This window comes from Eptatretus burgeri, chromosome 5 (genome assembly GCF_056783735.1).
Source record: "Eptatretus burgeri isolate ZD-2024b chromosome 5, Ebu_testis_v1, whole genome shotgun sequence".
NCBI lineage: Eukaryota > Metazoa > Chordata > Myxini > Myxiniformes > Myxinidae > Eptatretus > Eptatretus burgeri.
In genome coordinates this window covers 23920512-23948015 of record NC_140965.1, presented here as the reverse complement: position 1 = coordinate 23948015, position 27504 = coordinate 23920512, and the positions used below count along the sequence as shown (strand labels likewise).

The 27504-nt window shown below is 49.9% G+C and overlaps 2 protein-coding genes across 6 annotated transcripts in view; one reads left to right on the top strand and one right to left on the bottom strand.

Annotated features, from left to right (window-relative positions):
• Positions 1 to 27504, bottom strand: part of LOC147026071 (uncharacterized) — a 182631-nt gene that overhangs the window by 77521 nt on the left and 77606 nt on the right. The window lies entirely within an intron of this gene.
• Positions 1 to 27504, top strand: part of PRODH2 (proline dehydrogenase 2) — a 91819-nt gene that overhangs the window by 25957 nt on the left and 38358 nt on the right. For all 5 annotated transcript variants that reach the window (XM_085881104.1, XM_085881101.1, XM_085881100.1 and 2 more), the window contains exon 2: positions 25179 to 25372. In XM_085881104.1, the coding sequence (XP_085737230.1) occupies positions 25230 to 25372 (143 nt within the window). In that variant the 5' untranslated portion in view covers positions 25179 to 25229. The remainder of the gene's footprint in view (positions 1 to 25178; positions 25373 to 27504) is intronic.

The window sequence follows — 27504 nt, the reverse complement described above, 5'->3', positions numbered from 1 at the left end:
GGATTCGGGGAACTGCGGAGGGAGAGGCCGGCGGCGCGACCGAGGTCGTGGTGGAGACGCTCGTCGTGGGACCCGAGACAGGGAGATATCCTCCTTTCCCCCGAGCATCAACAACCCCCTCCTGTTTCCCCCCGTGCTGAGATAGTGCGACAAGGGGGCCCCTTTCCCACCCCCTACCAGACACTGTCCGCGAGGCCCGCGGAGTTGGGGCGCCACCGCCACTTTGCGTCTCATCATCAGACGGGTAGGCCCGACGCGGTCTCGGCCCCAGGCCCGCCTACCCCCCTCATCCTTGAGGGTGGTCCTTTTCTTTTGCTTTGGGTATATGTGTTGTCGGCGCCGTCTGTGAAGTAAAATTGTATAAGTGTTGCCGTGTGCTCGGTAGTCGGATAGCTCTGCATTGTCTTCTTCTTTTATATTTGCTTTTTGTGTAATATTGTGTGTTTCTTCTTCTTTTACATTTGCTTTTGGTGTAATTGTATATGTGTGCTTTCCGTTCATCGTGAAATAAATGTGCTTATTGTTGAACTGTTTTCCCGTTTCGCTGCGTCTTTTCCTTTATTGAATCTCCATCTTACTTCACGTAAAGGGTTGGTCGTGGGCTAAAACGCCCGATAATTAATCGAACCGTCGGGGCCGACGATAACACCGCTCGGTTATTCCGATAGTACGGAACGGGTCGCTTAAAGTGGCCCGTGTCCGAAGTCGACCTGCGGCGAGGTGCGATCGCCCGGTCTACCCTCCGTGTGGGTACTTAGGTAGGTCGAATTTGGCGAGCAACCCTATCCCACGCGGGGGGCCGATTGGCACGATCGTGGTGAGGCCGAAAGGTCCACCCGTGACTAGTTCCCGGCGTTAGTCCGAGAGTGTCACGACTGGATTGTCCGTCCGGTGGGCGACGTGCCGCGATTCGAGTTACGTGGCCGTTCGCACGCCGGCGGGCGCGAATCCGCAACACTGGTGTCAGGTCGTGCGATACAAACTCATCGCCCTCCTCGCGGCACTGGTATCGGAGAACGGGAAAACGGGCTCTCCTGTCTCCAGCTAAATTCACGGGAATCGGTCTAGGGGTGAGAGGAGCGACCCCCGATTCCCTCCAAATTACGAGCGAGCTAAATTAACCCTTTACGAGAAGCAAGATGGCGTCTCAAGGCGAGCGGGTGCCGGGTGGATTCGGTATGTGTAATAGTAATGTGTAGAATCCATGGCTCAGGACGAAATCCCCGTGCAGGAAATGTTGGTTGTGCAGGAACACGGACTCGCCCGACTGAACCCAGAGCCCGAAATAGGTGCGGCGGCGGCCGCGGTGTTTGACACCTCCCCTCCCCCTCTCCACCAAAACCCCCCGATCCCTGCCGAAACGGCTCACCCAAGCGCACCCGACATGGCCCAGCTATTCACCATGCTGGCAAAAATGAATGCGGAACTGAAAACGAGGATGGATGCGAATACACAAAAGATGGATGCAAATACACAAAAGATGGATGCATACACAAATGAAATGAAAAACGAAATAAAAGGCATGAACAAGCAAATGAACGGAATGAACAAGCAAATGAACGGAATGGAAACATACATGAAGGAAGAAACGAAAAAGCTGCGGGGTGAGACGCAGAACATGGGCCGATGCCTGCAGGCGGGCATGAAGGCAGTGACCAGGGAGTTTAAAATGGCGACTCCACGTGTGGGAGCGAACGAGCTGGGAGGGGGTGCAACGGCTGACAGGCCCGCGGTGGAGGCGGGTGACAAAATAATTCGGGGGGCGTGTTGGGCGAGGGTCGTGACAGAAAAAGTGACGGTAACCGAGAGGGACAAACTAATTGGGGTGACGGAGACGTGCACGAGGGAGATAAGGGAAGAGACGGAAATAATAGTTGAGACAAGGGAGGTAAAGGGTGAAGAGGTGACTGAGTTGGCAGAGACACGGGAGATGGGAACGATAGAGGGAAGACTGCACGATGATGACGGGATAAGTGACGCACACACACACACGGAGGTAGTGGAGGATAATGGGGGTGAGCTCGTGGACCGTGCAGGGACCCGGTGCGAGCAGCGGGATAGCCTCCTCCAGGAACGAGGGGAGGTAGTATGCCCCTTTGAGGCGAGTCACGACCAGGTGAGTTCGGTCGTGCTTTGCGAGGTTGAGGGGAGGAGTGCTGCGAACGGGTGCACGGAGAGCTTGGGGGGTATAGAGGCCCCGGAGACCCTTGTGGGGACACGAATCCCCAGTGTGGTTGTCCCTGTGTGTGTGGTGCAAGGTGTGAGTGCGTCCCCGTGTGTGGAAGCGACCCCGTGTGTCAGTGGTGTGGTGGCGATTGTGCCGGAGTACGTGCTTCCCAGCACGCCGTGTGTAAAAGGGGCACCGCAAGTGGAAGAGGCCGTGTGTGTGGATGAAACGGCCAGTGTGGATGAGGCACCGCGGGTGAGTGCCCCCGCGTGTGTGAGTGAGGGACGGTGTGTGGATGAAACACCGCGGTTGAGTGCCCCCGCGTGTGTGAGTGAGGCACGGTGTATGAGTGAGGCACGGTGTGTGGATGAGGCACCGCGGGTGAGTGCCCCCGCGTGTGTGAGTGGTGTGGTTTGTGTGAGGGAAATGGCACGAGTGAGTGGAGGGCCGCGAGTGAGGGGAGCCACGTGTGCAAGGGTAATGGCATGCGTGAGTGAACGGCCGAGTGCAAGGGAGACCGTGTGTGTGAGAGAGCGGTATGTAAGGGAGATGTCGGTGGGCATGTGTGAACATGCAGCCGCGTCTCCCGGGGTGAATGTAATGGAATGGAGTGTGAGCGTCGTAACACGCAGGTGTGCGTGGGTCGAATGGCGACGACGACGACAGAGGAAAGAAAGCCGGGTAGCGGCTGTAGTTGTTTCGGGGACCGTGCCGGGTTCACCCAGCAATGAGCACGAGGTCCGTGCTGTGCAACGCACGAGGCCCCCACGTGCTCGCTTGCGAGAGTGAAGTCCCGGTCCGGAAACGCACGCGGTGGATTTGCCGATCCCGCGGACGGACAAAGTTTAGGCAGGATTACGGATTTGGACCGGACGGGTTCTCCACGCGATCGTGTGTGTTAAGCTCCAACGGGCAAAGCACATGTGTTCGCGTGGGGAACCCCTCGAGACGTGGGGCTTGTGTTTTTTTTATGCGCACGGTGACGTCATGGCTGCACGTGGGGTTGGAATCCGGCAGGAGGGGTATCCCTGCCGGATGGTACCGTCCAAGGAGGGAGGAGGAACACGTGCAGCTGCATGACGTCACGGGCAGGTGCAAAGTGCGCGAGCTGTGAGTTGCCGCGCTGGTGCTGCGCATGCAAAAAAAAAAAATAAAAATAAAAAAAACAGCAAGCCTCACTTTCGGGTGCACAGGATTCCTGAGCAAGGGGTGGATGATCCCCTTGACCAGGGCACAGGATGGAAACTAGTTAGGGGGAAGGGTTAGCTTAGTTAGACCGACTTCATGGGGCAGGGGTAAGTCCTCATGGAGCCCGTGGAATGGATTAGTTAGAGGGATTGTAGCCAGATGTAGGTTAGGTAAATAATTTTTGGGACATTTGAGAACAGTGACAGACAGTGAATGTGTAGTGGGGACGTAGCTTAGCTACGTAGTGTTAAATGGAACGTGCTATAGTATAAGGGACGACGTGGGAGCACGAGTTTGTTAGGGGATGTAGTTAGGAGGATGGCAGAGTTCAGCGGTGTGTGTGCTGAAGAGTTGTGAGGTGAGTGCATGTGCTTGGTGAGTGAGTGAGGCCAGCGGGTCTGTGTGAGTGGAGCGAATGGGGAATGCATGGTGCGATGAGTGATTGGGGGGAGGAGTGACTCCCGCCCAAGGGACCCCGGGGTCAGTGTAGACTGAGTTAGGGGGTTAGTTAAATTGAAAAATGGAGGTCGTTTTGTAGTTGGTGTGAATGTAGGCTCGAAACCCATTTGGAGGGGTGCAGGAGCCCTGTTGACGGGCTGGGAGCGTGGCTGCGAAAGGTGAGTATCGCTGAGTGGGTACCCCGGGCACCAGGCTAGTCGGCCGTAGTAGGCCAAGGGCCCATGGGGGGCCGGGATAGCGTAGTGGGCACGGGTGCGCCTGCTTGGTGCGGGGGCCCGGGGCGCCATTAGCCGCGTGGGCAGTGTTGTGGGCACGGGTGACCCTCGGAAAGGGGCCTGGGAAGCCAACCTGCCACGTGTGCGTTTCAGGGGAGGTGCCATGGGGGGAACTCCCCGGTGTTCGGGAGCTGGTAGGCTCGGAGGCAGTGTAGTGCCCGGGGGTGCCATCGTCGGAGAATCGGCAGAGGGTCGTGCCTGCCAAAGGGAGCCACGTGTCCCAGCCATGAGACCGTGTGAGGGCACGGAGAGAAAATTGGGGGGCGAGGCCCGAAATTGTGAGGACACCAACACAGGCGACGGGAATCTGGGTTGTTAGAACCAATAGTTTAAGCGAGAGGCGCTTGTTGAAGGCCCTGGGGTAGTTTAACAGTTAATGGTTAGGGTAGATTAGGAAGTGTACCCCTCCGCACCATCCATCCCCTCGCTCTCGTTGTGGGCCGCTGGACCCACTTTGTGTTATAGATCGCTGAAGTCTGGGGAGGCCATTCTGAGGCTTTGTTGGGCCTCGACACAGGACGTTAGCTCTCCCTTATTCCCCTCCGGGAAGGGAACGTAGGGGTTGGGAATAGGCTAGGTGACAGGATAGGTTAGCCGAACAAGGACAGTACAGGGGGTTAGAGGACGATTTATAGTGGGGAAGTAAAAAAAAAAAAAAAAAAAAAAGTAGGGGCTAAATTGGGGTTTGACAAATTAAGGGAGTGGGTATAGACAGTGACAGGCAAAGGCGATAGGTTGGGAGGGAGACCGTAGGGTAGGTCCGAGCCCGCCTTCCGAGTGGCCAGCACCACCGCACTCCCTCCACCAACCTCCACTGAATGGCAAAAGCTGGCCAGCTTCATCTGCTGGCTGCGTTGCTGCAAGGCAAAGGCCGGCCCACTTCATCGGCAGCTGTTGTTTTGCTGCAAGGCCTGTGCCGGCTGGATCGGCTGCAGCTGCTGTGCTGCAAGGCCTGTACCGGCCGGATCATCTGCAGCTGTTTTCTGCAAGGCCTGTGCCATCGGCTGGCCGTGTTTTGCTTCAAGGCCTGTGCCGGCCACTTCATCTGCTGGCTGTGTTGCTACAAGGCCTGTGCCGGCCCACTTCATCTGCCGGCTGGCTGTTTTTCCTCAAGGCCTGTGCCGGCCAGTTCATCTGCCGGCTGTGTTTGCCTGCAACGGCCTAGTTCTGCAGGCTGTGTTTGCCTGCTGCCTTTGCCATGCCATGCCATGCCCACTGCCCAGGTTCACCAGCCCCGTTCAATTTTTGCTTTGCCCCCCCTGTTCATTGCCATGTGCGCCGGGATCAAGGCAACAGTTTGCAAGCTGCGAGAACTGCCCTGTTGGCAGCTACAACACGGGCCTGCAGTGGCGGCCCGTGCACCGTGTTTGCGTCCAAGCATTCATCCATCCATTCGTTGTGTTCATTGCGTGTGCCACTTGAGCTGGCACGGAGACGGAGGTTAAGATGTACTGTAAATATGAGTGCGCCCCCGGCATGTCTGTCTTAGCGCCGGCAATTTTATTTAAGTCGTCCGTGTGAGTGAGTTTGTTTAGGTAGTTACTCAGCCCTCAGGTTATTTATTTTGGGGACACGAATACCATGAATGTCGCACTCAGGGATCCGTAGGTAAAATGTACTAGGGGAAAACTACACATAATGGCACACGAAAATTTGACGACTCGGGACGAGTCTGTAAAAAGGGGAGGGGGTAGTGTTGTGGTTGACGAAATTCACAAACCACCATTCAGGTCCCTTAGGTGAGATATCTCTGTAAGTATATGTGTAGTTAGGCCCAAACCCGTTGTTTAGAGGGAATAAATGTCATTCATGCGGGCTGCGACCCTTTTAGATAGCCGTTTTTCTTTTACTATCTTTATTTTGGACCAGCCGCCATTACTACCACCACCAACCACGTCTCAACAGCCATCACACAACAACCACCAACCACAACGCCGCTTCACGACAACAGCCACGACCTTTACCGTCACAACTCGCCACCATCGCATCACCACCATTCTTGCGCCACTTGTGGGCACCGATACTGGACTCGTGCAGGGCGCGCACCGAGCAGCGTGTTCAGAAACATCACAGACTTTCCGAGGAAAACGGATCAAAAACGACTCACGTCCACTTCTGTTCCGTCCTATCGGTGAGCGTGGGGCGATTTGGCCCCGCCTCCAGGGCGTTGGAGTGCGGTCGCTATATGCAAATTCATGGATCAAAAAGCATTCACGCCCACTTTTCCTCGGTCCAATGGGGAGCCAGTTAGAGGTGAAGGGTCGGAGGTAAAGGGTCAAAGGTGAAGGAGCGAGGCCACGGGGGATATAAGGGGCCGCGTTCGTCAGTCGGGTCGGTTGAGAGTTCGCAGTTGGGAGTTCGCGGAGCCAGTGAAGAGTTGGGACGAGTCAAGAGAGGAGACGGAGAGGGCGATCGGACGAAGCTGTGGAGAGGCAGCGGCGGCGAAGTCGGTTGAGGGGGTGCTCGCGTCGGATTCGGGGAACTGCGGAGGGAGAAGCCGGCGGCGCGACCGAGGTCGTGGTGGAGACGCTCGTCGCGGGACCCGAGACAGGGAGATATCCTCCTTTCCCCCGAGCATCAACAACCCCCTCCTGTTTCCCCCCGCGCTGAGATAGTGCGACAAGGGGGCCCCTTTCCCACCCCCTACCAGACACTGTCCGCGAGGCTCACGGAGTTGGGGCGCCACCGCCACTTTGCGTCTCATCATCAGATGGGTAGGCCCGACGCGGTCTCGGCCCCAGGCCCGCCTTCCCCCCTCATCCTTGAGGGTGGTCCTTTTCTTTTGCTTTGGGTATATGTGTTGTCGGCGCCGTCTGTGAAGTAAAATTGTATAAGTGTTGCCGTGTGCTCGGTAGTCGGATAGCTCTGCATTGTCTTCTTTTACATTTGCTTTTGGTGTAATTGTATATGTGTGCTTTCCGTTCATCGTGAAATAAATGTGCTTATTGTTGAACTGTTTTCCCGTTTCGCTTCGTCTTTTCCTTTATTGAATCTCCATCTTACTTCACGTAAAGGGTTGGTCGTGGGCTAAAACGCCCGATAATTAATCGAACCGTCGGGGCCGACGATAACACCGCTCGGTTATCCCGATAGTACGGAACGGGTCGCTTAAAGTGGCCCGTGTCCGAAGTCGACCTGCGGCGAGGTGCGATCGCCCGGTCTACCCTCCGTGTGGGTACTTAGGTAGGTCGAATTTGGCGAGCAACCCTATCCCACGCGGGGGGCCGATTGGCACGATCGTGGTGAGGCCGAAAGGTCCACCCGTGACTAGTTCCCGGCGTTAGTCTGAGAGGGTCACGACTGGATTGTCCGTCTGGTGGGCGACGTGCCGCGATTCGAGTTACGTGGCCGTTCGCACGCCGGCGGGCGCGAATCCGCAACAATATGTATATGTATATGTATATCTCTTCTTCTTCTTTCGGCTGCTCCCATTAGGGGTCGCCACAGCGGATCATCCGTATGATCCGCATGGTGATTTGGCACGTTTTCCGCCGGATGCCCTTCCTGACGCAACCCTGGTCGCCTCTTACGACACAGGGATATCGTACACCTATTTTTAACCGGGGTATACACCGGCCCAGTACACTGGTACTCATTTCGCCGACCTCGGAAGGATGACAGGCTGAGTCAACCCCCTGGTGTATTAATTCAGTGGCCCAACGGGGCTTGAACTCGGGACCTTTTGGATCCCAAGCCGCTGCCCTAACCACTGCGCCAACACCAGGCTTGAAATTTATTTTGGTATATATGTATATATGTATATATGGTATATATGTATATATGTATATATTTGGAAACCTCGTATATGTATATATATATGTTTACATATATATATATATATATATATATATATATATATATATATATATATATATATATATATATATATATATATATATATATATATATATATATATATATATATATTGGTACGAATTCCGCCCGCCCGGCGTGTGATCGGCCACGTAACTCAAATCGCGACACGTCGCCCACCGGAATGGACAATTCAGTCGTGACCCTCTTGGAACTACCTTCAAGTAGCTAGCCACGGGTGGGGATTTAACCTCACCACAATCCAGTCCCCATTCTACCCACATGAAATAGGGTGAATCGCCGAATGTCGACATACCTAAGTACCCGTGCGAGTAGCGTACCGAGGAGTTGTACTACACCGCAGGTCGACTCCGGACACGAACCGCTTAAGCGGCTCGTTCCGTGCTGCAGGGATAACCGAGCGGAGTTATCGTCGACCTCGACGGTTCAGATTATTTACCGGGTGTTTAAAACCCACTATCAATCCCTTACGTGATGCAAGATGGAGCTTTCAATAAGGGGAGAAAAAGGATGCAACAAAACAGGATACAGTTCACACAATGCACATTTATTTCACACACACAAGCACTTATTCACAGCCATACAGTAATGCACATATAAAAGCAAGGACACAATGTAGAGCTACAACCAAATATAATTATTACAACACTTAAACAGTTCTATTTTACAAGACTTGTACAACACACACACATTTACACTAAACCCCAAAATAAAATGGAAGTGCGACTTCCCTGAGCGCGTTGAGTCCTCCTTTTGTGACCGCCACTCTGAGCCCCTCCGGCGTGGTCTGCGAGCTCGTGCCGCGCGTCGCTCATGTGGTCCGCTCGACGGTACGGACGGGGTTTTGAGGAAACGGACGGGGTTTGTTTGGCGCTATTTTCCGCGCTTGCGCACAGGGTCCCAGGGCTCGCGCGAGGATCAAAGAAGCAAGGCAGGAACAACAAGCTCGCGACCCGAACCAGAAGATGACCATGAACCAGAAGACCAACATGAAGACCCACACGAAGACCAACCGAACCCTCCTCGTCCACCCCTTTTGTAGCGCGGGGCTCCGCGCTTTGCCCCGCCCTGTTTCTGGCTCCACCTCCCTTCTGGAAGCTTCCCAAAAAGGGGCGTGCCCTCTCGTTCCCCCTTCCCTGCGCCGTGCGGGGGGCGGGGGGGGCGAGGAAAGTCAGTCTTGGCTCGGGGCCAGGGAATTATTCCCCCAAAATCAGGCCCCCACCTTTTTCACCTTTGACCTCCGGCTCAAATCACCCCTCCCCCATGCCAAAGCGTGGGAAAAGCAGAAGGGAAAATCCCACAGGTGTTGTTGGTTTTTGTTCTTGTACGCGCCGTACGACGAGGGAAGAAAGACTCGGGCGGGAGATGCCCCTTCGCACCCCGGCCGCCGCTGCCACTCCGCCCCTCCCATCCGTCCCGCAGAGATCGTGACCGCACGGTGCTCGTTGAATGGCGAGTGGCGAACATGTGGTAGCGTAGTTGTGGAAGGTGGCGTCATGTAGTGAATGGCATGATCGTTGAGATGTTGGTTGTGGCGATGTTCGTTGTTGTTCTTGCACCAAATTACCAATAGAAAAGGAAAAACGGCTAACTGAAGCGTCGCAGCCCGAATGGATCACATATATTCCCTCTATACAACGGGTTTGGGCTAACTACACATGAACTTACTGATATATCTCACCTGAGGACCCTTTATGGTGTAATGCGAATTTCCACAACCGTAACAATATGTATGTATGTGTATATATATATATATATATATATATATATATATATATATATATATATATATATATATATATATATATATATATATATATATATATATATATATATATATATATATATTGTTGCGGATTCGCGCCCGCCGGCGTGCGGACGGCCACGTAACTCGAATCGCGGCACGTCGCCCACCGGACGGACAATCCAGTCGTGACCCTCTCGGACTAACGCCGGGAACTAGTCACGGGTGGACCTTTCGGTCTCACCACGATCGTGCCAATCGGCCCCCGCGTGGGATAGGGTTGCTCGCCAAATTCGACCTACCTAAGTAGCCACAGGGAGGGTAGACCGGGCGATCGCACCTCGCCGCAGGTCGACTTCGGACACGGGCCACTTTAAGCGACCCGTTCCGTACTATCGGGATAACCGAGCGGTGTTATTCGTCGGCCTCGACGGTTCGATTAATTATCGGGCGTTTTAGCCCACGACCAACCCTTTACGTGAAGCAAGATGGAGATTCAATGAAAGAAAAGACGAAGCGAAGCGGGAAAACAGTTCAACATAATTCACATTTATTTCGCGATGAACGGAAAGCACACATATACAATTCCACCAAAAGCACATGTAAAAGAAGAAGACAATGCAATATTACACAAAAAGCAAATGCAACAATGCAGATCTAACCGACTACCGGGCACACGGCAACACTTATACAATTTTACTTCACAGACGGAGCCGACAACACATATTCCCAAAGCAAAAGAAAAAGAACCACACTCAAGGATGAGGCGGGCCTGGGGCCGAGACCGGGTCGGGCCTACCCGTCTGATGATGAGACGCGAAGTGGCGGTGGTGCCTCAACTCCGCGGGCCTCGCGGACAGTGTCTGGTAGGGGGTGGGAAAGGGGCCACGGACGGCCACGTAACTCGAATCGCGGCACGTCGCCCACCGGACGGACAATCCAGTCGTGACCCTCTCGGACTAACGCCGGGAACTAGTCACGGGTGGACCTTTCGGTCTCACCACGATCGTGCCAATCGGCCCCCGCGTGGGGTTCTTTTTGCACTATCTCAGCGCGGGGGGAAACAGGAGGGGGTTGCTGATGCTCGGGGGAAGGAGGATATCACCCTGTCTCGGGTCCCGCGGCGAGCGTCTCCTCCTCGACCTCGGTCGCGTTGCTGGCCTCTCCATGTGCAGCTCCCGGCACCGACGCGAGCACCCCCTCGTCCGCCTTCGCCGCCGTCACCTCTCCACAGCTCCGTCTACTCGCCCTCTCCGTCTCCTCTCTTGGCTCGTCCCAACTCTTCACTCTTGACTTCTCCCACTTCTTTCCAGCTCCACCGACGACTCTCTTGAACTCCGCACAACTCCTTTACTGACGAACACAGCCGTTTATATAAGCCCCGTGGCTTCGCTCTTTCACCCTTGACCCTCTGCCTCCGACCCTTCACCTCTCTAACTGGCTCCCCATTGGCCCGAGGAAAAGTGGGCGTGAATGCTTTTTGATCCATGAATTTGCATATCGCGACCTCACTCCAACGCCCTGGAGGCGGGGCCAAATCGCCCACGCTCTCCGATTGGACGGAACAAAAGTGGGCGTGAGTCGTTTTTGATCCGTTTTCTGCGGAAAGTCCGTGATGTTTTTGAATACGCTGCTCGGTGCGCGCCCTGCACGAGTCCAGTATCGGTGCCCACGAGTGGCGCGAGATGGTGTGGATGCGATGGTGGCGAGTTGTGACGGTAAAGGTCGTGGCGGTTGTGGTGAAGCGGCGTTGTGGTTGGTGGTTGTTGTGAAGCGGCGTTGTGGTTGGTGGTTGTTGTTGTGAAGCGGCGTTGTGGTTGGTGGTTGTTGTTGTGAAGCGGCGTTGTGGTTGGTGGTTGTTGTTGTGAAGCGGCGTTGTGGTTGGTGGTTGTTGTTGTGAAGCAGCGTTGTGGTTGGTGGTTGTTGTGTGATGGCTGTTGAGACGTGGTTGGTGGTGGTAATAATGGCGGCTGGTCCAAAATAAAGATAGTAAAAGAAAAACGGCTATCCTGAAGAGTCGCAGCCCGCATGAATGACATTTATTCCCTCCAGACAACGGGTTTGGGCCTAACTACACATATACTTACCGAGATATCTCACCTAAGGGACCTGAATGGTGGTTTGCGAATTTGGTCAACCACAACACTACCCCCTCCCCTTTTTACAGACTCGTCCCGAGTCGTCAAATTTTCGTGTGCCATCATGTGTAGTTTTCCCCGAGTACATTTTACCTACGGATCCCTGAGTGCGACATTCATGGTATTCGTGTCCCCAAAATAAATAACCTAAGGGCTGAGTAACTACCTAAACAACCTCACTCACACGGACGACTTAAATAAAATTGCCGGCGCTAGGACAGACATGCCGGGGGCGCACTCATATGTACAGTACATCTTAACCTTAACTTACAAATTTTACACTAAACCATGGCCCAGGATCAATGAACTCTGCAAAAAGAAAGCAGTTAGCAGGGAGCTAGGCTGCTCGCATGCAGTCTCTGGCTCAAACAATGCAGGTGACAGGGAACGTGGCCGGCTGCTCACACGCAGTCCAAGGCCTTCCCTTTTTGAACTGAACGCAGTGAACCACAACGGTGCATGGGCCGCACAAACGTAGTCTCCGTGCCAGCTCAAGTGGCACACGCAATGAACACAACGAATGGATGGATGAATGGTTTGAACTGAACGCAGTGAACCACAACGGTGCATGGGCTGCACAAACGTAGTCTCCGTGCCAGCTCAAGTGGCACACGCAATGAACACAACGAATGGATGGATGAATGGATGGACGCAAACACGGTGCACGGGCCGCCACTGCAGGCCCGTGTTGTAGCTGCCAACAGGGCAGTTCTCGCAGCTTGCAAACTGTTGCCTTGATCCTGGCGCACATGGCAATGAACAGGGGGGGCAAAGCAAAAATTGAACGGGGGCTGGTGAGCAGGGGCAGTGGGAATGGCATGGCAAAGGCAGCAGGCAAACACAGCCCGCAGAAGAAGGCCGCTGCAGGCAAACACAGCCGGCAGATGAACTGGCCGGCACAGGCCTTGAAGAAAAACAGCCAGCCGGCAGATGAAGTGGGCCGGCACAGGCCTTGCAGCACAGCAGCTGCAGACGATCCAGCCGGCACAGGCCTCGCAGCAAAACAACAGCTGCCGATGAAGTTGGCCAGCCTTTGCCGTTCCGTGGAGGTTGGTGGAGGGAGTGCGGTGGTGCTGGCCACTTGGAAGGCGGGCTCGGACCTACCTACCTGTCTCCCTCCCAACCTATCGCCTTTGCCTGTCACTGTACATACCCACTCCCTTAATTTGTCAAACCCCAATTTAGCCCCAACTTATTTTTTTGTTGTTTTTATTTTTACTTCCCCACTATCAATCGTCCCCTAACCCCCTTTATCGTCCTTGTTCGGCTAACCTATCCTGTCACCTAGCCTACTCCCAACCCCTACGTTCCCTTCCCGGAGGGGAGTAAGGGAGAGCTAACGTCCTGTGCCGAGGCCCAACTCAAGCCTCAGAATGGCCTCCCCAGAGTTCGGCGATCTATAACCAAAGTGGGTCCAGCGGCCCACAACGAGAGCGAGGGGATGGATGGTGCGGAGGGGTACACTTCCTATCTACCCTAACCATTTAAATGTTAAACTACCCCGGGGCTTTCAACAAGTGCCTCGCGCTTAAACTATTGGTTCTAACAACCCAGATTCCCGTCGCCTGTGTTGGTGTCCTCACAATTTCGGGCCTCGCCCCCCAATTTTCTCTCCGTGCCCTCACACGGTCTCATGGCTGGGACACGTGGCTCCCTTTGGCAGGCACCCCCCTCTGCCGAATCTCCCGCTATGGCACCCCCGGGCACTACACTGCCTCCGAGCCTACCAGCTCCCTAACACCGGGGAGTGCCCCCCATGGCACCTCCCCTGAAACGCACACGTGGCAGGCTGGCTTCCCAGGCCCCTTTCCGAGGGTCACCCGTGCCCACAACACTGCCCACGCGGCTAATGGCGCCCCGGGCCCCCGCACCAAGCAGGCGCACCCGTGCCCACTACGCTATCCCGGCCCCCCATGGGCCCTTGGCCTACCACGGCCGACTAGCCTGGTGCCCGGGGTACCCACTCAGCGATACTCACCTTTCGCAGCCACGCTCCCAACCCGTCAACAGGGCTCCTGCACCCCTCCAAATAGGTATCCAGCCTACACTCCCACCAACAGCAAAATGACCTCCATTTTGTCAATTTAACGAACCCAGCTAACTCACTCTACACTGACCCCGGCGTCCCTTGGGCAGGAGTCACTCCTCCCCCCAATCACTCATCGCACCATGCATTCCACATTCGCTCCATTCACACAGACCTGTTGGCCTCACTCACTCACATGTTTCCTTTCCACACCTCACAATTCACACATCGCCGAACTCAACCATCCTTCTGACTACATCCCCTAACTAACTCGTGCTCCCACGTCGTCCCTTACACTACAGCACGTTCCTTTTAACACTACGTAGCTAAGCTACGTCCCCTCTACACATCCACAGTCTGTCACTGTCTCCAAAATAATTCCCCTCTCCCATCCTAAATCTGACTACAATCCCTCTAACTAATCCATTCCATGGGCTCCATAAGGACTTACCCCTACCCCATGAAGCCGGTCTCGCTAAGCTAACCCTTCCCCCGAGCTAGTGCCATCCTGTGCCCGGACAGGGGGGTCTTCCACCCCATGCCCGGGAATCCTGTTCACCCGAAAGCGAAGCTTGCTTTTTTTCTTTTTCCAATTACGTGCAGCACCAGCGCAGCAACTCGCAACCTGTGCACCAGCGCAGCAATTCGCAGCCGCGCTCCTTTGGCGTGACGTCATGGCAGCTGTTCGCATCCCTCATCCCTCTTGGACGGTACCATCTGGCAGGGATTCACCCTCCTGCCGGATTCCAACCATACACGCAACTATGACGTCACCCGGCGCATAAAAAAACACAAGCCTCGCGCTTCAAGGGGTTCTCCACGCGAACACATGTGCTCTGCCCGTTGGAGCTAAACACACACGCCCGCGTGGAGAACCCGTCCGGTCCGAATCCATAATCCTGCCCAAACTTTGTCCGTCGCGGGATCGGCAACATTCACCGCTGGCGTTTCCGGACCTGGTTTCTCTCCCACAAGCGAGCACGTGGCGGCCTCGTGCGTTGCACAGCATGGACCTCGCGCTCGCTGCTGGGCAAACCCGGCGCGGTCCCCATTGAAACTACGGCCGCTACCCGGCCGTTGTCTATCTGTCGCCGTCGTCTCCGTCGCACTCTCGCGCTTAAGCTCCCTCGTGCCACGAGGCTCACACACTTCACCCTTACACTCACTCTTGGAGATGCGGCTGCGTGCTCCCGCATGCCCACAGTCATCTCCCTCTCGTAACGCTCTCACACACACGGTCTCCCTTGCACACCGTGTGCTGGGGGGCACGTACTCCGGCACACTTGCCACCACACCACTCACATGCGGGGTCGCTTCCACACACGGGGGCGCACTCACACTTGCACCCCTTACACCGGGACAACCACACTGGGGATTCGTGTCCCCACAAGGGCTTCCGGGGTCTCTATACCCCCCAAGCTGCCCGTGCACCTGTCCACAGCACCCGTCCCCTCGAACTCGCTAAGCACGACCGAACTCACCTGGTCGTGATCAGCTTCAAGGGAGAATAGTGTCTCCCTCTGTTCCCGAAGGGGGCCATCCAACTGCTCGCACCGAGTCCCCAAACAGTCTGCCAGCTCCCCCTCATGGTCCTCCACTACCTCAATGTGTGTGTGCTCGTCACTAACCCCATCCAATTCACCCTCTATCTCCCGTGTCTCTGTGCATTTATTAACCTCCGCCATCTTCGAAGATGGATGGAGGTTACTGTTTTCACCCCTTTCTGTTTGTTTGTTTGTTACTTACGAAATCTAAAGATTTCGGAAGTATATTGATGCCTTCCGTTTCTGTTTGTTTCTTTGTTTGTTTGTAGGCACGATAACTCGAGAACGGAAGAAGCTACCAATGTCAAATTACACCATGTGATTCAGGAGGGTGATGGCTAGTGCTGATTAGATTTTGGTCAAAATCGGTCAAAGGTCAAGGTCACGGTGAGGTCAAATATTCGATTTTTGATGGTTTGGTACAGATAACTTGAGAACGGAAGAAGCTACCAACGTCAAATTACACCACGTGATTCAGGAGGCTGATGGCTAGTGCTGATTAGATTTTGGTCAAAATCGGTCAAAGGTCAAGGTCACAGTGAGGTCAAAGATCCAAAAAATGATAACTCGAGAACGGAAGAAGCTTCCAATGTCAAATTACACCACGTGATTCAGGAGGGTGGTGGCTAGCGCTGATTAGATTTTGGTCAAAATCTGTCAAAGGTCAAGGTCACAGTGAGGTCAAACATCCAAAACATTCGATTTTTGATGGTTTGGTACAGAATCATCGTAGAAACTTCTGGTTTGCTTCGCGACCTTCTCTCGAGACAGCCTTTATTAGACAAGGTCAGAGGTCAAATTGACAATTTCGTAAGTACCAGTCTATGACTGCTTGTTTGTTTGTTTGTAGGCACGATAACTCGAGAGTGGAAGAAGCTACCAATCTCAAATTACACCACGTGATTCAGCAGGGTGATGGCTAGTGCTGATTAGATTTTGGTCAAAATCTGTCAAAGGTCAAGGTCACGGTGAGGTCAAATATTCGATTTTTGATGGTTTGGAACAGATAACTTGAGAACGGAAGAAGCTACCAATGTCAAATTACACCACGTGATCCAGGAGGCTGATGGCAAGTGCTGATTCGATTTTGGACGAAATCGGTCAAAGGTCAAGGTCACAGTGAGGTCAAATATTCGATTTTTGATGGTTTGGTACAGATAACTCGAGAACAGAAGAAGCTACCAATGTCAAATTACACCACGTGATTCAGGAGGGTGATGGCTAGCGCTAGTTAGATTTTGGTCAAAATCGGTCAAAGGTCAAGGTCACAGTGAGGTTGAACATCCAAAACATTCGATTTTTGATGGTTTGGTACAGAATCATTTTAGAAACTTCTGGTTTGCTTCGCGACCTTCTCTCGAGACAGCCTTTATTAGACAAGGTCAGAGGTCAAATTGACGATTTCATAAGTACCAGTCTATGACTGTTTGTTTGTTTGTTTGTTTGTGAACAGTATTACGGAAAAACTCCTCGACGGATTTCGACGAGACTTGGTGGGGGGGGGGGGATTAGGTCTGGTCCAAGGATCATGCCATTCGATTTTGGACTTGGTCCAAAATCCAATATGGCCGCTATGGCGGCCAATTTGAAAAAATATTTGAATTTTTTTTTTTTTGCATTTCTACATGTTTTAAGTGATTTCCACCCCCCCCCCCCAAAAAAAAATTGTTAGAGAAAATTTTTTTTTTACTTTTTTTTTCAACAAAATTTCGATTTTTTTTTTTGCATTTCTGCATGTTATATGAGATTTCCAACAAAAAAACATGCCAAAATTATAATTGCGGCTGATTTTGGAACTTCAGGTGGATATACCCACGTAGAATCAATTTCTGTCTCAAGGAATCTAGTTATGACGAATTAATTGAGTATTTAAAAGTTAAAAGTAAAAGGGAAAGTTGCAAACTATAACTCTGTGAGCACTGTTGCCGTCAAATTGAATGAATAGGATATCAGGTTCACTTGAGTGACCTAGCAGTATTGGCGGCGGAGGTTTTGCACTCTACCGAGTGCTCCCCGTCTAGTTTGTAAGCACGATAACTCGAGAACGGAAGAAGCTACCAATGTCAAATTACACCACGTGATTCAGGAGGGTGATGGCTAGTGCTGATTACATTTTGGTCAAAATCGGTCAAAGGTCAAGGTCACAGTGAGGTCAAACATTCGATTTTTGATGGTTTGGTACAGAATCATCGTAGAAACTTCTGGTTTGCATCGCTACCTTCTCTGGAGACAGCTTTTATTAGACAAAGTCAGAGGTCAAGTTGACGATTTCGTAAGTACCAGTCTATGACTGCTTGTTTGTTTGTTTGTTTGTAGGCACGATAACTCGAGAATGGAAGAAGCTACCAATGTCAAATTACACCACGTGATTCAGGAGGGTGATGGTTAGTGCTGATTAGATTTTGGTCAAAATCGGTCAAAGGTCAAGGTCACGGTGAGGTCAAATATTCGATTTTTGATGGTTTGGTACAGATAACTCGAGAACGGAAGAAGCTACCAATGTCAAATTACACCACGTGATTCAGGAGGGTGATGGCTAGTGCTGATTCGATTTTGGTCAAAATCGGTCAAAGGTCAAGGTCACAGTGAGGTCAAACATCCAAAACATTCGATTTTTGAAGGTTTGGTACAGAATCATCGTAGAAACTTCTGGTTTGCTTCGCGACCTTCTCTCGAGACAGCCTTTATTAGACAAGGTCAGAGGTCAAATTGACGATTTCGTAAGTACCAGTCTATGACTGCTTGTTTGTTTGTTTGTTTGTGAACAGTATTACGGAAAAACTCCTCGACGGATTTCGACGAGACTTGGTGGGGGGGGGGGGATTAGGTCTGGTCCAAGGATCATGCCATTAGATTTTGGACTTGGTCCAAAATCCAATATGGCCGCTATGGCGGACAATTTGAAAAAATATTTGAAATTTTTTTTTTTTTGCATTTCTACATGTTTTAAGTGATTTCCACCCCCCCCCGCCCCCCAAAAAAAATTGTTAGAGAAAAAAAATTTTTACATTTTTTTTCAACAAAATTTCGATTTTTTTTTTTTGCATTTCTGCATGTTATAAGAGATTTCCAACAAAAAAAACATGCCAAAATTATAATTGTGGCTGATTTTGGAACTTCAGGTGGATATACCCACGTAAAATCAATTTCTGTCTCAAGGAATCTAGTTATGACAAATGAATTGAGTATGTAAAAGTTAAAAGTAAAAGGGAAAGTTGCAAACTATAACTCTGTGAGCACTGTTGACGTCAAATTGAATGAATAGGATATCAGGTTCACTTGAGTGACCTAGCAGTATTGGCGGCGGAGGTTTTGCACTCTACCGAGTGCTCCCCGTCTAGTTTGTAGGCACGATAACTCGAGAACGGAAGAAGCTACCAATGTCAAATTACACCACGTGATTCAGGAGGGTGATGGTTAGTGCTGATTAGATTTTGGTCAAAATCGGTCAAAGGTCAAGGTCACAGTGAGGTCAAACATTCGATTTTTGATGGTTTGGTACAGAATGATCGTAGAAACTTCTGGTTTTCGTCGCTACCTTCTCTGGAGACAGCTTTTATTAGACAAAGTCAGAGGTCAAGTTGACGATTTCGTAAGTACCAGTCTATGACTGCTTGTTTGTTTGTTTGTTTGTTTGTTTGTAGGCACGATAACTCGAGAATGGAAGAAGCTACCAATGTCAAATTACACCACGTGATTCAGGAGGGTGATGGTTAGTGCTGATTAGATTTTGGTCAAAATCGGTCAAAGGTCCAGGTCACGGTGAGGTCAAATATTCGATTTTGATGGTTTGGAACAGATAACTCGAGAATGAAAGAAGCTACCAATGTCAAATTACACCACGTGATTCAGGAGGGTGATGGTTAGTTCTGATTAGATTTTGGTCAAAATCGGTCAAAGGTCCAGGTCACGGTGAGGTCAAATATTCGATTTTGATGGTTTGGAACAGATAACTCGAGAACGGAAGAAGCTACCAATGTCAAATTACACCACGTGATTCAGCAGGGTGATGGCTAGCGCTGATTAGATTTTGGTCAAAATCGGTCAAAGATCAAGGTCACAGTGAGGTCAAACATACAAAACATTCGATTTTTGATTGTTTGGTACAGATCATCGTAGAAACTTCTGGTTTGCGTCGCTACCTTCTCTCGAGAAAGCTTTTATTAGACAAGGTCAGAGGTCAAGTTGACGATTTCGTAAGTACCAGTCTATGACTGCTTGTTTGTTTGTTTGTGAACAGGATTACGGAAAAACTCCTTGACGGATTTCGACGAAACTTGGTGGGGGGGGGTTAGGTATGGTCCAAGGATCATGCCATTAAATTTTGGACTTGGTCCCCCCCTCCCCCACAAAAAAAAATTGTTACAGAAAATTTTTTTTTTTTTTTTGCATTTCTACATGTTTTAAGTGATTTCAAACCCCCCCACCCCCCAAAAATTGTTACCCCCCCCAAAAGAGAATTTTTTTTTGCATTTCTACATGTTTTAAGTGATTTCCAACCCCCCCCAAAAAAATTGTTTGCGAAAATATTTTTTTTTGCATTTCAACATGTTTTAAGTGATTTCCAACCCCACCAAAAAATTGTTACCCCCCCCCCAAAATATATAGAGAAAAAAAATTTTTTTTTGGCTTTTCTACATGTTTTAAGTGATTTGATTTCCAACCCCCCCAAAAAGTAGTTAGAGAAAAAAAAATATTTTTTTTGCATTTCTAAATCTTTTCAGTGATTTCCAACCCCCCTCCCCAAAAAAAATTGTTCGAGAAAAAAAAAATTTTGCAACTTTTTTTTTCAATAAAATTTTGATTTCTTTTTTTTGCATTTCTACATGTTTTAAGTGATTTCCAACCCCCCCCCCCCCAAAAAAAAAATGTTGGAGAAAAGAACTATAACTCTGTCAGCATTGTTGACATCATAATTAATGAATAAGATATAAGGTTCACTTGAGTGACCCAGCAGTATTGGCGGCGGAGGTTTTGCACTCTCCCGAGTGCTCCCCCTCTAGTTAGTTTCTGTTTCTTTCTGGAGTTTTTCCATCTCTCTGGACTTCAATTTTTCTCTCTCCTTGAGTTCATTAATTTCAAACTCGTATAGTTTTTGTTTTCTCTCCCACTGTTCCTCATGCTTCTCAGCCTCCAATCTCATAGTTTCTTTCAATTGGCTTAGTTCTTTTTCCTGTTTCGTTCGTTGTTCGTTCATTATCTCTGCATACCTCAACCTTGCTTTCTTTTTCAATTGTTCTTGTCTTTATTTTTTAATTTCTTTCACCCCCTGTCCCTCATTCTCCAATCTCATCGTTTCTTTCAATTGGTGAACCTCAAATTCATGTTCTTGTTGTTTTCTATTCCACTGTTCCTCTCGTTCTTCCCTCTCCAATCTCGTTGTCTCCTTCAATTGACTGATTTCTCCTTCCTGCTTTATTCCTTGCTCCTTCACTTTCTCCTCATACTCCAACCTATTTTTTTCCTTTTGTCGTTCAGTTTCAAATTCATACTCTTTCAGTTTTCTATTCCACTGTCTCTCTTGTTCCTCATTCTGCAATCTTGTTATTTCCTTCAGTTGGCTGATTTCTTTCTCCTGTTTCATTCGTTATTCCTTCATTACTCTTTCTTGCATCTCATTCTGCAATCTCGTCATTTCTTTCAACTGACTGATTTCTTTCTCCTGTCTCAATCTTTGTTCTTTCAGTACTCTTTCTTGTTCCTCATTCTGCAATCTCGTGGTTTTCTTCCATTGGTCGATTTCCTTCTTCTGTCTCATTCGTTCTTCCATCATTACTCTCTCTTGCATCTCATTCTTTAATCTGGCCTTCGCTTCCAGCTGTTCGATCTGTACAGTGTGGTTCCTTAATGTTTCATTTTCCGTTCTCTTCCTTTCCTCTTTTAACACTCAGTTCGTTTTGTAGTTCCCTCTCTTTGTTTTGGTGTTTCTGTAACTCAGAAGCTTTCTTTTCTAATTCCTTTTTCATCTCTACACCTCTTTTCCATTCTTCCTTCCACATTTTATCTATACTCTTGGCCATTTCCATGATCCTCACCCACTCGGGTTGAATTGGTGGTTGAGAGCCCACGCCCAGTGTCGTGCCATTCGTTGCGCTCAAAATAGCCGCCTGCTCACACCTCGTGCCGCGCTGAAGTGCGGCCGCGCCGCCATCTTGCGACTCCGGTTGCTGGCAAAGTTTGTGCTCAGTAAATGGGGTTGAGCTTCCCCTTTTATTAAAATTAAAAGTACCATCCCGGGCCATGGATTCGACATTACGACACATATACATTTCTACCCCCGGTACCCGCTCGCCTTGAGACGCCATCTTATTTCACGTGAGAGATTAAAATTTAGCCTGCTCGTAATTTTGAGGGAACCGGCGGTCGCTCCTCTCACCCCTGAACCGATTCCCGTAAATTTAGTTTGGAGACGGGATAGTTTGTATCCCACTCCTGACACCAGTGTTGCGAATTCGCGCCCGCCGGCGTGCGAACGGCCACGTAACTCGAATTACGTGGCCCACCGGACGGACACGTGGCCCACCGGACGGACAATTCAGTCGTGACCCTCTCGGAACAACGCCGGAGCTAGTCACGGGTGGGGGTTTAACCTCATCACGATCGTGTCAATTGCCCACCCACGCAGGATAGGGTTGCTCGCCAAATTCGATCTACCTAAGTACCTGCGCGAATGGTCGACCGGGCGATCGTACCACGCCACAGGTCGACTCCGGACACGAACCACTTAAGCGGTCCGTTCCGTGCTACAGTCATAACCGAGCAGTGTTATCGTCGGCATTGACGGTTCCGATTAATGACCGGGATGTTGCACCCACTACGAACCCCTTACGTGAAGCAGGATGGAGGGTCAAACGAATGAAAGGACGCAGCGAAACAGGGAACAAGTTCACACAAGCACGTTTAATTCACACAGACCAGCACGGAAGGCATATATTTACAGTCACAATAATCAAAATGCACATATAAAGCAAAATGCACATATAGAGCGAAACCGAATACGCGCACACATGGCAACACTTAAACAGTTCTACTTGTTGAACAGGCGCCACAAACACACATACAAAACCCCGAAAAGAAAATGGTCACTTCCCTTTGGGCCATCAAGTCCTCCTCCCACGTTTGTCGGCGTGGTCACGCCTGGCCCCGACTCCTCTCGCGGTCTGCGAGCTCTCTCCGGCGTGGTGCACCGAGCTCGTGCCGCGCGTAGCTCGCGTCGTCCGCCTGACAGCTCGAACGGGGTTTTGGGGAAACGGATGGAGTTTCCGGCGCTATCTCCACGCAGAAGCGGGGTCTCGGGACCGCACCGAAAGAAGACCAGCCCAGACCACCAGCCAAGATGAACGACGAGACCAGCTCCAGGACAAAGAGGACGAGGAAGAGGAAGCGTGCCCTGCCCATGTCCAACTTTTATAGCGCGGGGCTCCGCCCTTCACTCCGCATCGTTTTCGGCTCCACCCTCCTTCGAGAGGGTTCTGGAAAAGGGGCATTCCCTCACCCCGACCGCCTCACGCTGTCCATCCACCAGTCGGCGGCAAGCTGCTCCTCCCCCTTCCCTCACACCAAGCGCGGGGAAGAATGGCGGGAAAAACCCACCAGCATCGTTGGCGGTTTTTGTTCGTTTGAAATCAAAGATAGGGAAAGAAAAACGACTAACTGGAGGATCGCAGCCTGAATGGATCACATAAATTCCCTCTATACAACGGGTTTGGGCTAACTACACATGTACCTATGGAGATATCTCACCTGAGGGCCCTTTATGGTGGAATGCGAATTTCCACAGCCGTAACTATATATATATATATATATATATATATATATATATATATATATATATATATATATATATATATATATATATATATATATATATATATATATGTATATATATGTATATTTATATGTATATATATATATATATATATATATATATATATATATATATATATATATATATATATATATATATATATATATTTTTGCAAATTCGCGCCCGCCGGCTGCGATCGGCCACGTGACTCGAATCGCAGCACGTCGCCCACCGGTCGGACAATTCTGTCGTGACCCTCTCAGACTAACGCCGGGAGCTAGTCACGGGTGGGCCTTTCAGCCTCACCACAAACGTGCCAATCGGCCACCCGCGTGGGATAGGGTTGTTCGCCAAACTCGACCTACCCAAGTACCCACGCGGATGGTAGACCGGGCGATCGCACCTCGCCGCAGGTCGACTCCGGACACGGGCCACTTAAGCGGTCCGTTCCGTGCTATCAGGATAACCGAGCGGTGTTATCATCGGCCTCGACGGTTCCGATTAATTGTCGGGCGTATTAAGCCCACTACAAACCCTTTACATGAAGCAAGATGGAGATTCAAACGAAGGAAAGGACGCAGCGAAACAGGGGAACAATTCAACATAATGCACTTTATTTACACGACACACGAAGAGCACACATATATCAATTTAAAACAAAAACAACAATGCAGAGCTAACCGAATACGCGAACACACGGCAACACTTATACAGTTTTACTTTACAAGACACGGCGCCACAAGATCCATACAAAAAAAAACAAAAGAAAAGGCCACCCTCAAAGACAAGGGGGCAGACGGGGCCCGTGGGCCTATATGGCGTGGGACTTGGCAGACCGAACGAGTCCCACGAGACCGTTGCAGATTACCTGCACCCTCGTGGTGCGATGGTGGGCGAGTTCTCTCTGGCGCTCCTTGTACGAACGCGCAGGTCCGCGCGACACAGCTGGCAGAGCGGCACCTCCGGTCCGCGTCCCCTCCGCGACGTCCAGACTCTCCACCGACTGCAGCTCCAACGAGCGGGTCGCTCTACGGACCGCTTCTCCAAGACCCAGACGGGCAGAAGACCATGAACCGCCGACTGATACTGACACTCTCACCAACCGCCCTGACCTGACCTCCTCTGACCTGACTTCCTCTAGCGGCGCCTCCGTGCGCCCTTTTATTTCCCCGGCACCCCGCCCCTCCCTTCGCGGCACGCGGGGGGGGGGGTGACATTCCACCAGAGAAATTGGGGCGGGAGTTATTGAGTTCCAACCGTCATTCTTGTTTACCAGAGAAATCGGGGCGGGAGTTGAGTTTCAACCGTCATTCTTGTTTACCAGAGAAATCGGGGTGGGAGTTGAGTTTCAACCGTCATTCTTGTTTACCAGAGAAACCGGGGTGGGAGTTGTTGTTGTTCCCCTTTTGTGTTCGTGGAGATGTTGACGGGTGCTGGCGGAGTGGTGAGGATGGCGTGGTTGTTGAGAGGCAGGTGTGGTTGTGGTTGTTGTGAAGCGGCGTTGTGGTTGGTTGAGACGTGGTTGGTTCAAAATAAAGATAGAACAGAAAAACGGCTATCTCAAAGCATCGCAGCCCGAATGGATCACATAAATTCCCTCTAAACAATGGGTTTGGGGCTAACTACACATGTACTTAAGAGATACTTCACCTTCGGGACCTGGATGGTGGTTTGCGAATTTCCACAGCCGTAACAATATATATATATATATATATATATATATATATATATATATATATATATATATATATATATATATATATATATACCCAATCATGTCTCCCACTTGTAATTGGAGGAAACAGTTAAACAGCTCTCACTTAATCAATTATCCCTGACATATATATATATATATATATATATATATATATATATATATATATATATATATATATATATATATATATATATATATATATATATATATATATATATATATTTCAAGTTTTTCAACATTTTGTTCCATTTTCCTGCTTCTCTTCCCACATGTTTCCAGCTCACAACCCTGTCACGGCGCTTATTGGGGCCCCGTCTCTTCAAGTTCATAATGAAGGCCACGTTTTACGGGCAATTTGTGGCTGGCCCGGGTGTCAAGGAATTTTCCCACACAATGTATCGCCTGCGCAGCCTTGGCTTACAACCTTTGCTTGCTGTACCAATGGAAGAAGACGTTCAAGAGAATAGAGCTGGGTAAGAAGTTAGGATTGAGGAGATTTGCCTGAAGCCATTTGTGCTCTTTTGCTGTTTCTTTACCAACCTGTCTGATAGTAGTTAGTAGCGCGACATTATTTATTTATATAACCTCTATGGATATCCCACAATATTTCAGATTGCTTGAATAATATGCTTGTTATCTATTAGCACCCATTTCATACTTTACCGCCATATTTGATTCCTTCTCTGAATGATTCTGAATGCATATTGAACTAAATACTGAACATCGAAACAACCTGCATGAGCCTTTTTTTTAAAACAAAAGGTTTCTCATGGAACCTGGCTCATGGGTTTCGTCATGGGTGTGTATTGGATCTTTTTCATATTTTTTTCCAGGCCTCCATTTCAGCACCTCCTAATACTGTGCCTGGGAAGTTTAAATAGTGAAATACTACATATATCACATTATAACAGCAATACCAGCAACAGTGATCAAAATTATTTCTGGTATAGTGCACTGCATATGTGGGGGGCCCATATGTTTCAGGCCTGACAATCAAGGAAGAGTCAGAACCCAATGAAACTTTGATGATATGTTGTGCAATTTAATTGATGAATAATGACAAATTATTGAATCGTTATCTTTTTATATTTCACATGGTGACTGACTTTCCAATGAAAACCAGCCACTTTTATGAAATGGAGTCCAGCCAGTCCAATGGATTCCAGCCAGTCCATTGGAGTCCAGCCAGTTCAATGGAGTCCAGCCAGTCCAGCCAAATTACTGCTCTGCATAAAAAGATGCAAAAACATATTCCTGCAATTACAGACAAATCAGCTTTCTCCCAATCATCAGCAAGGTTATGGAATCCATCATCGCTTCAGACATTAAATCATTCCTCTTCTCCAATGGCTTGATTTCCGATCATCATTGAGTCCCCCAGACTCTGTATAGAATTGATTGATGAATTTTGTGTGGACAGTGGCGTGAAAACGGGAAAGCAGGGCAGGGCGAAAAACACCTCAATGGATAGGTTATGAGCTGTAGTTGTGCACCTTGACACTGGTTTTTTGACAGACATGAAGATGCGAGGAAAAAGCGGTATTTTTAATCGCGCTAATATATTATATTGCGAGACGCCAACCATGATGACGCTGCTTGTTTAATACACGTTTAAACCTTTAGCCCCTTTTTTCTGTGTTCCCATAACGGCCTTTAACAACAAGAACGATAGCTTCATGGTCCTAGGGGACTCATATGTTCAAAAGAACATACCCTTATATTTTTGGATTCAGACCAGGTCACTCAACCCTGGATATGGTGCTTCTGCTTTCCCAACAATGGGTGGAGATCCTCACTGCCAAACATGAAATCAGAGCCATATCCCAAAATATATAATGTGCTTTCAAAACGGTCTGGCACCTCACCCTGCTCACCAAACTCTCTTCCTATGGTATCCAAGGACATCTCCACTCATGGCTCACAGACGTCTTCTCCTGTCACAACCAACGTGTGGCCCTTAACGGAGTTCTCTCATCCCCTCTTCCTGTCCAGGCTGGAGTTCCTCAAGGCAGTGTGCTGGGCCGTGTTCTTTTTCTGGTTTTCATCAGTGATCTCTCTCACTCTCTGGGAAATCCTCTTTATCTCTTTGCTGATGACTTCACCCTCTGCCATACCATCTGTCATCCCTCATATTGGCAAGCAGCAGCCTCTTCACTCTGCATATTTGGATAAAATCACAAGCTGGTCCAACACTTGGAATATGTCTCTCAATCCTGACAAATCTCACACTCTAACTTTGTCTCTCTGAAAGGACTGTCTGGAACCCCCCCCCCCCTCCATCTACTTTCTCAACAATCTTCTTCAAGAAATCCTTTCATTCAAGCTTCTGGGTCTCACTATCCGCCATGATCTTTCCTGGGAAAGCGACATTTCCAAGCTGGCCTCCAAAGCCAATTGCACCAAAGCTTTCGTCTGCAACCTGATTGAGTACTACTCTCCCCTCTGGGCTGGTGTTTCCGCCTCTCAACTTTCTCGGCTTCACGCTGTGGAAACCAAGGCATTTAGGATCATTGGTATCTCCAGTGATGAGGCTAAGTCTTTGGGTCTCTCACTCTCTCACCGCAGGCAGGTCGGTGATCTTTCTGTCTTCTACTGTCTCCTCTCT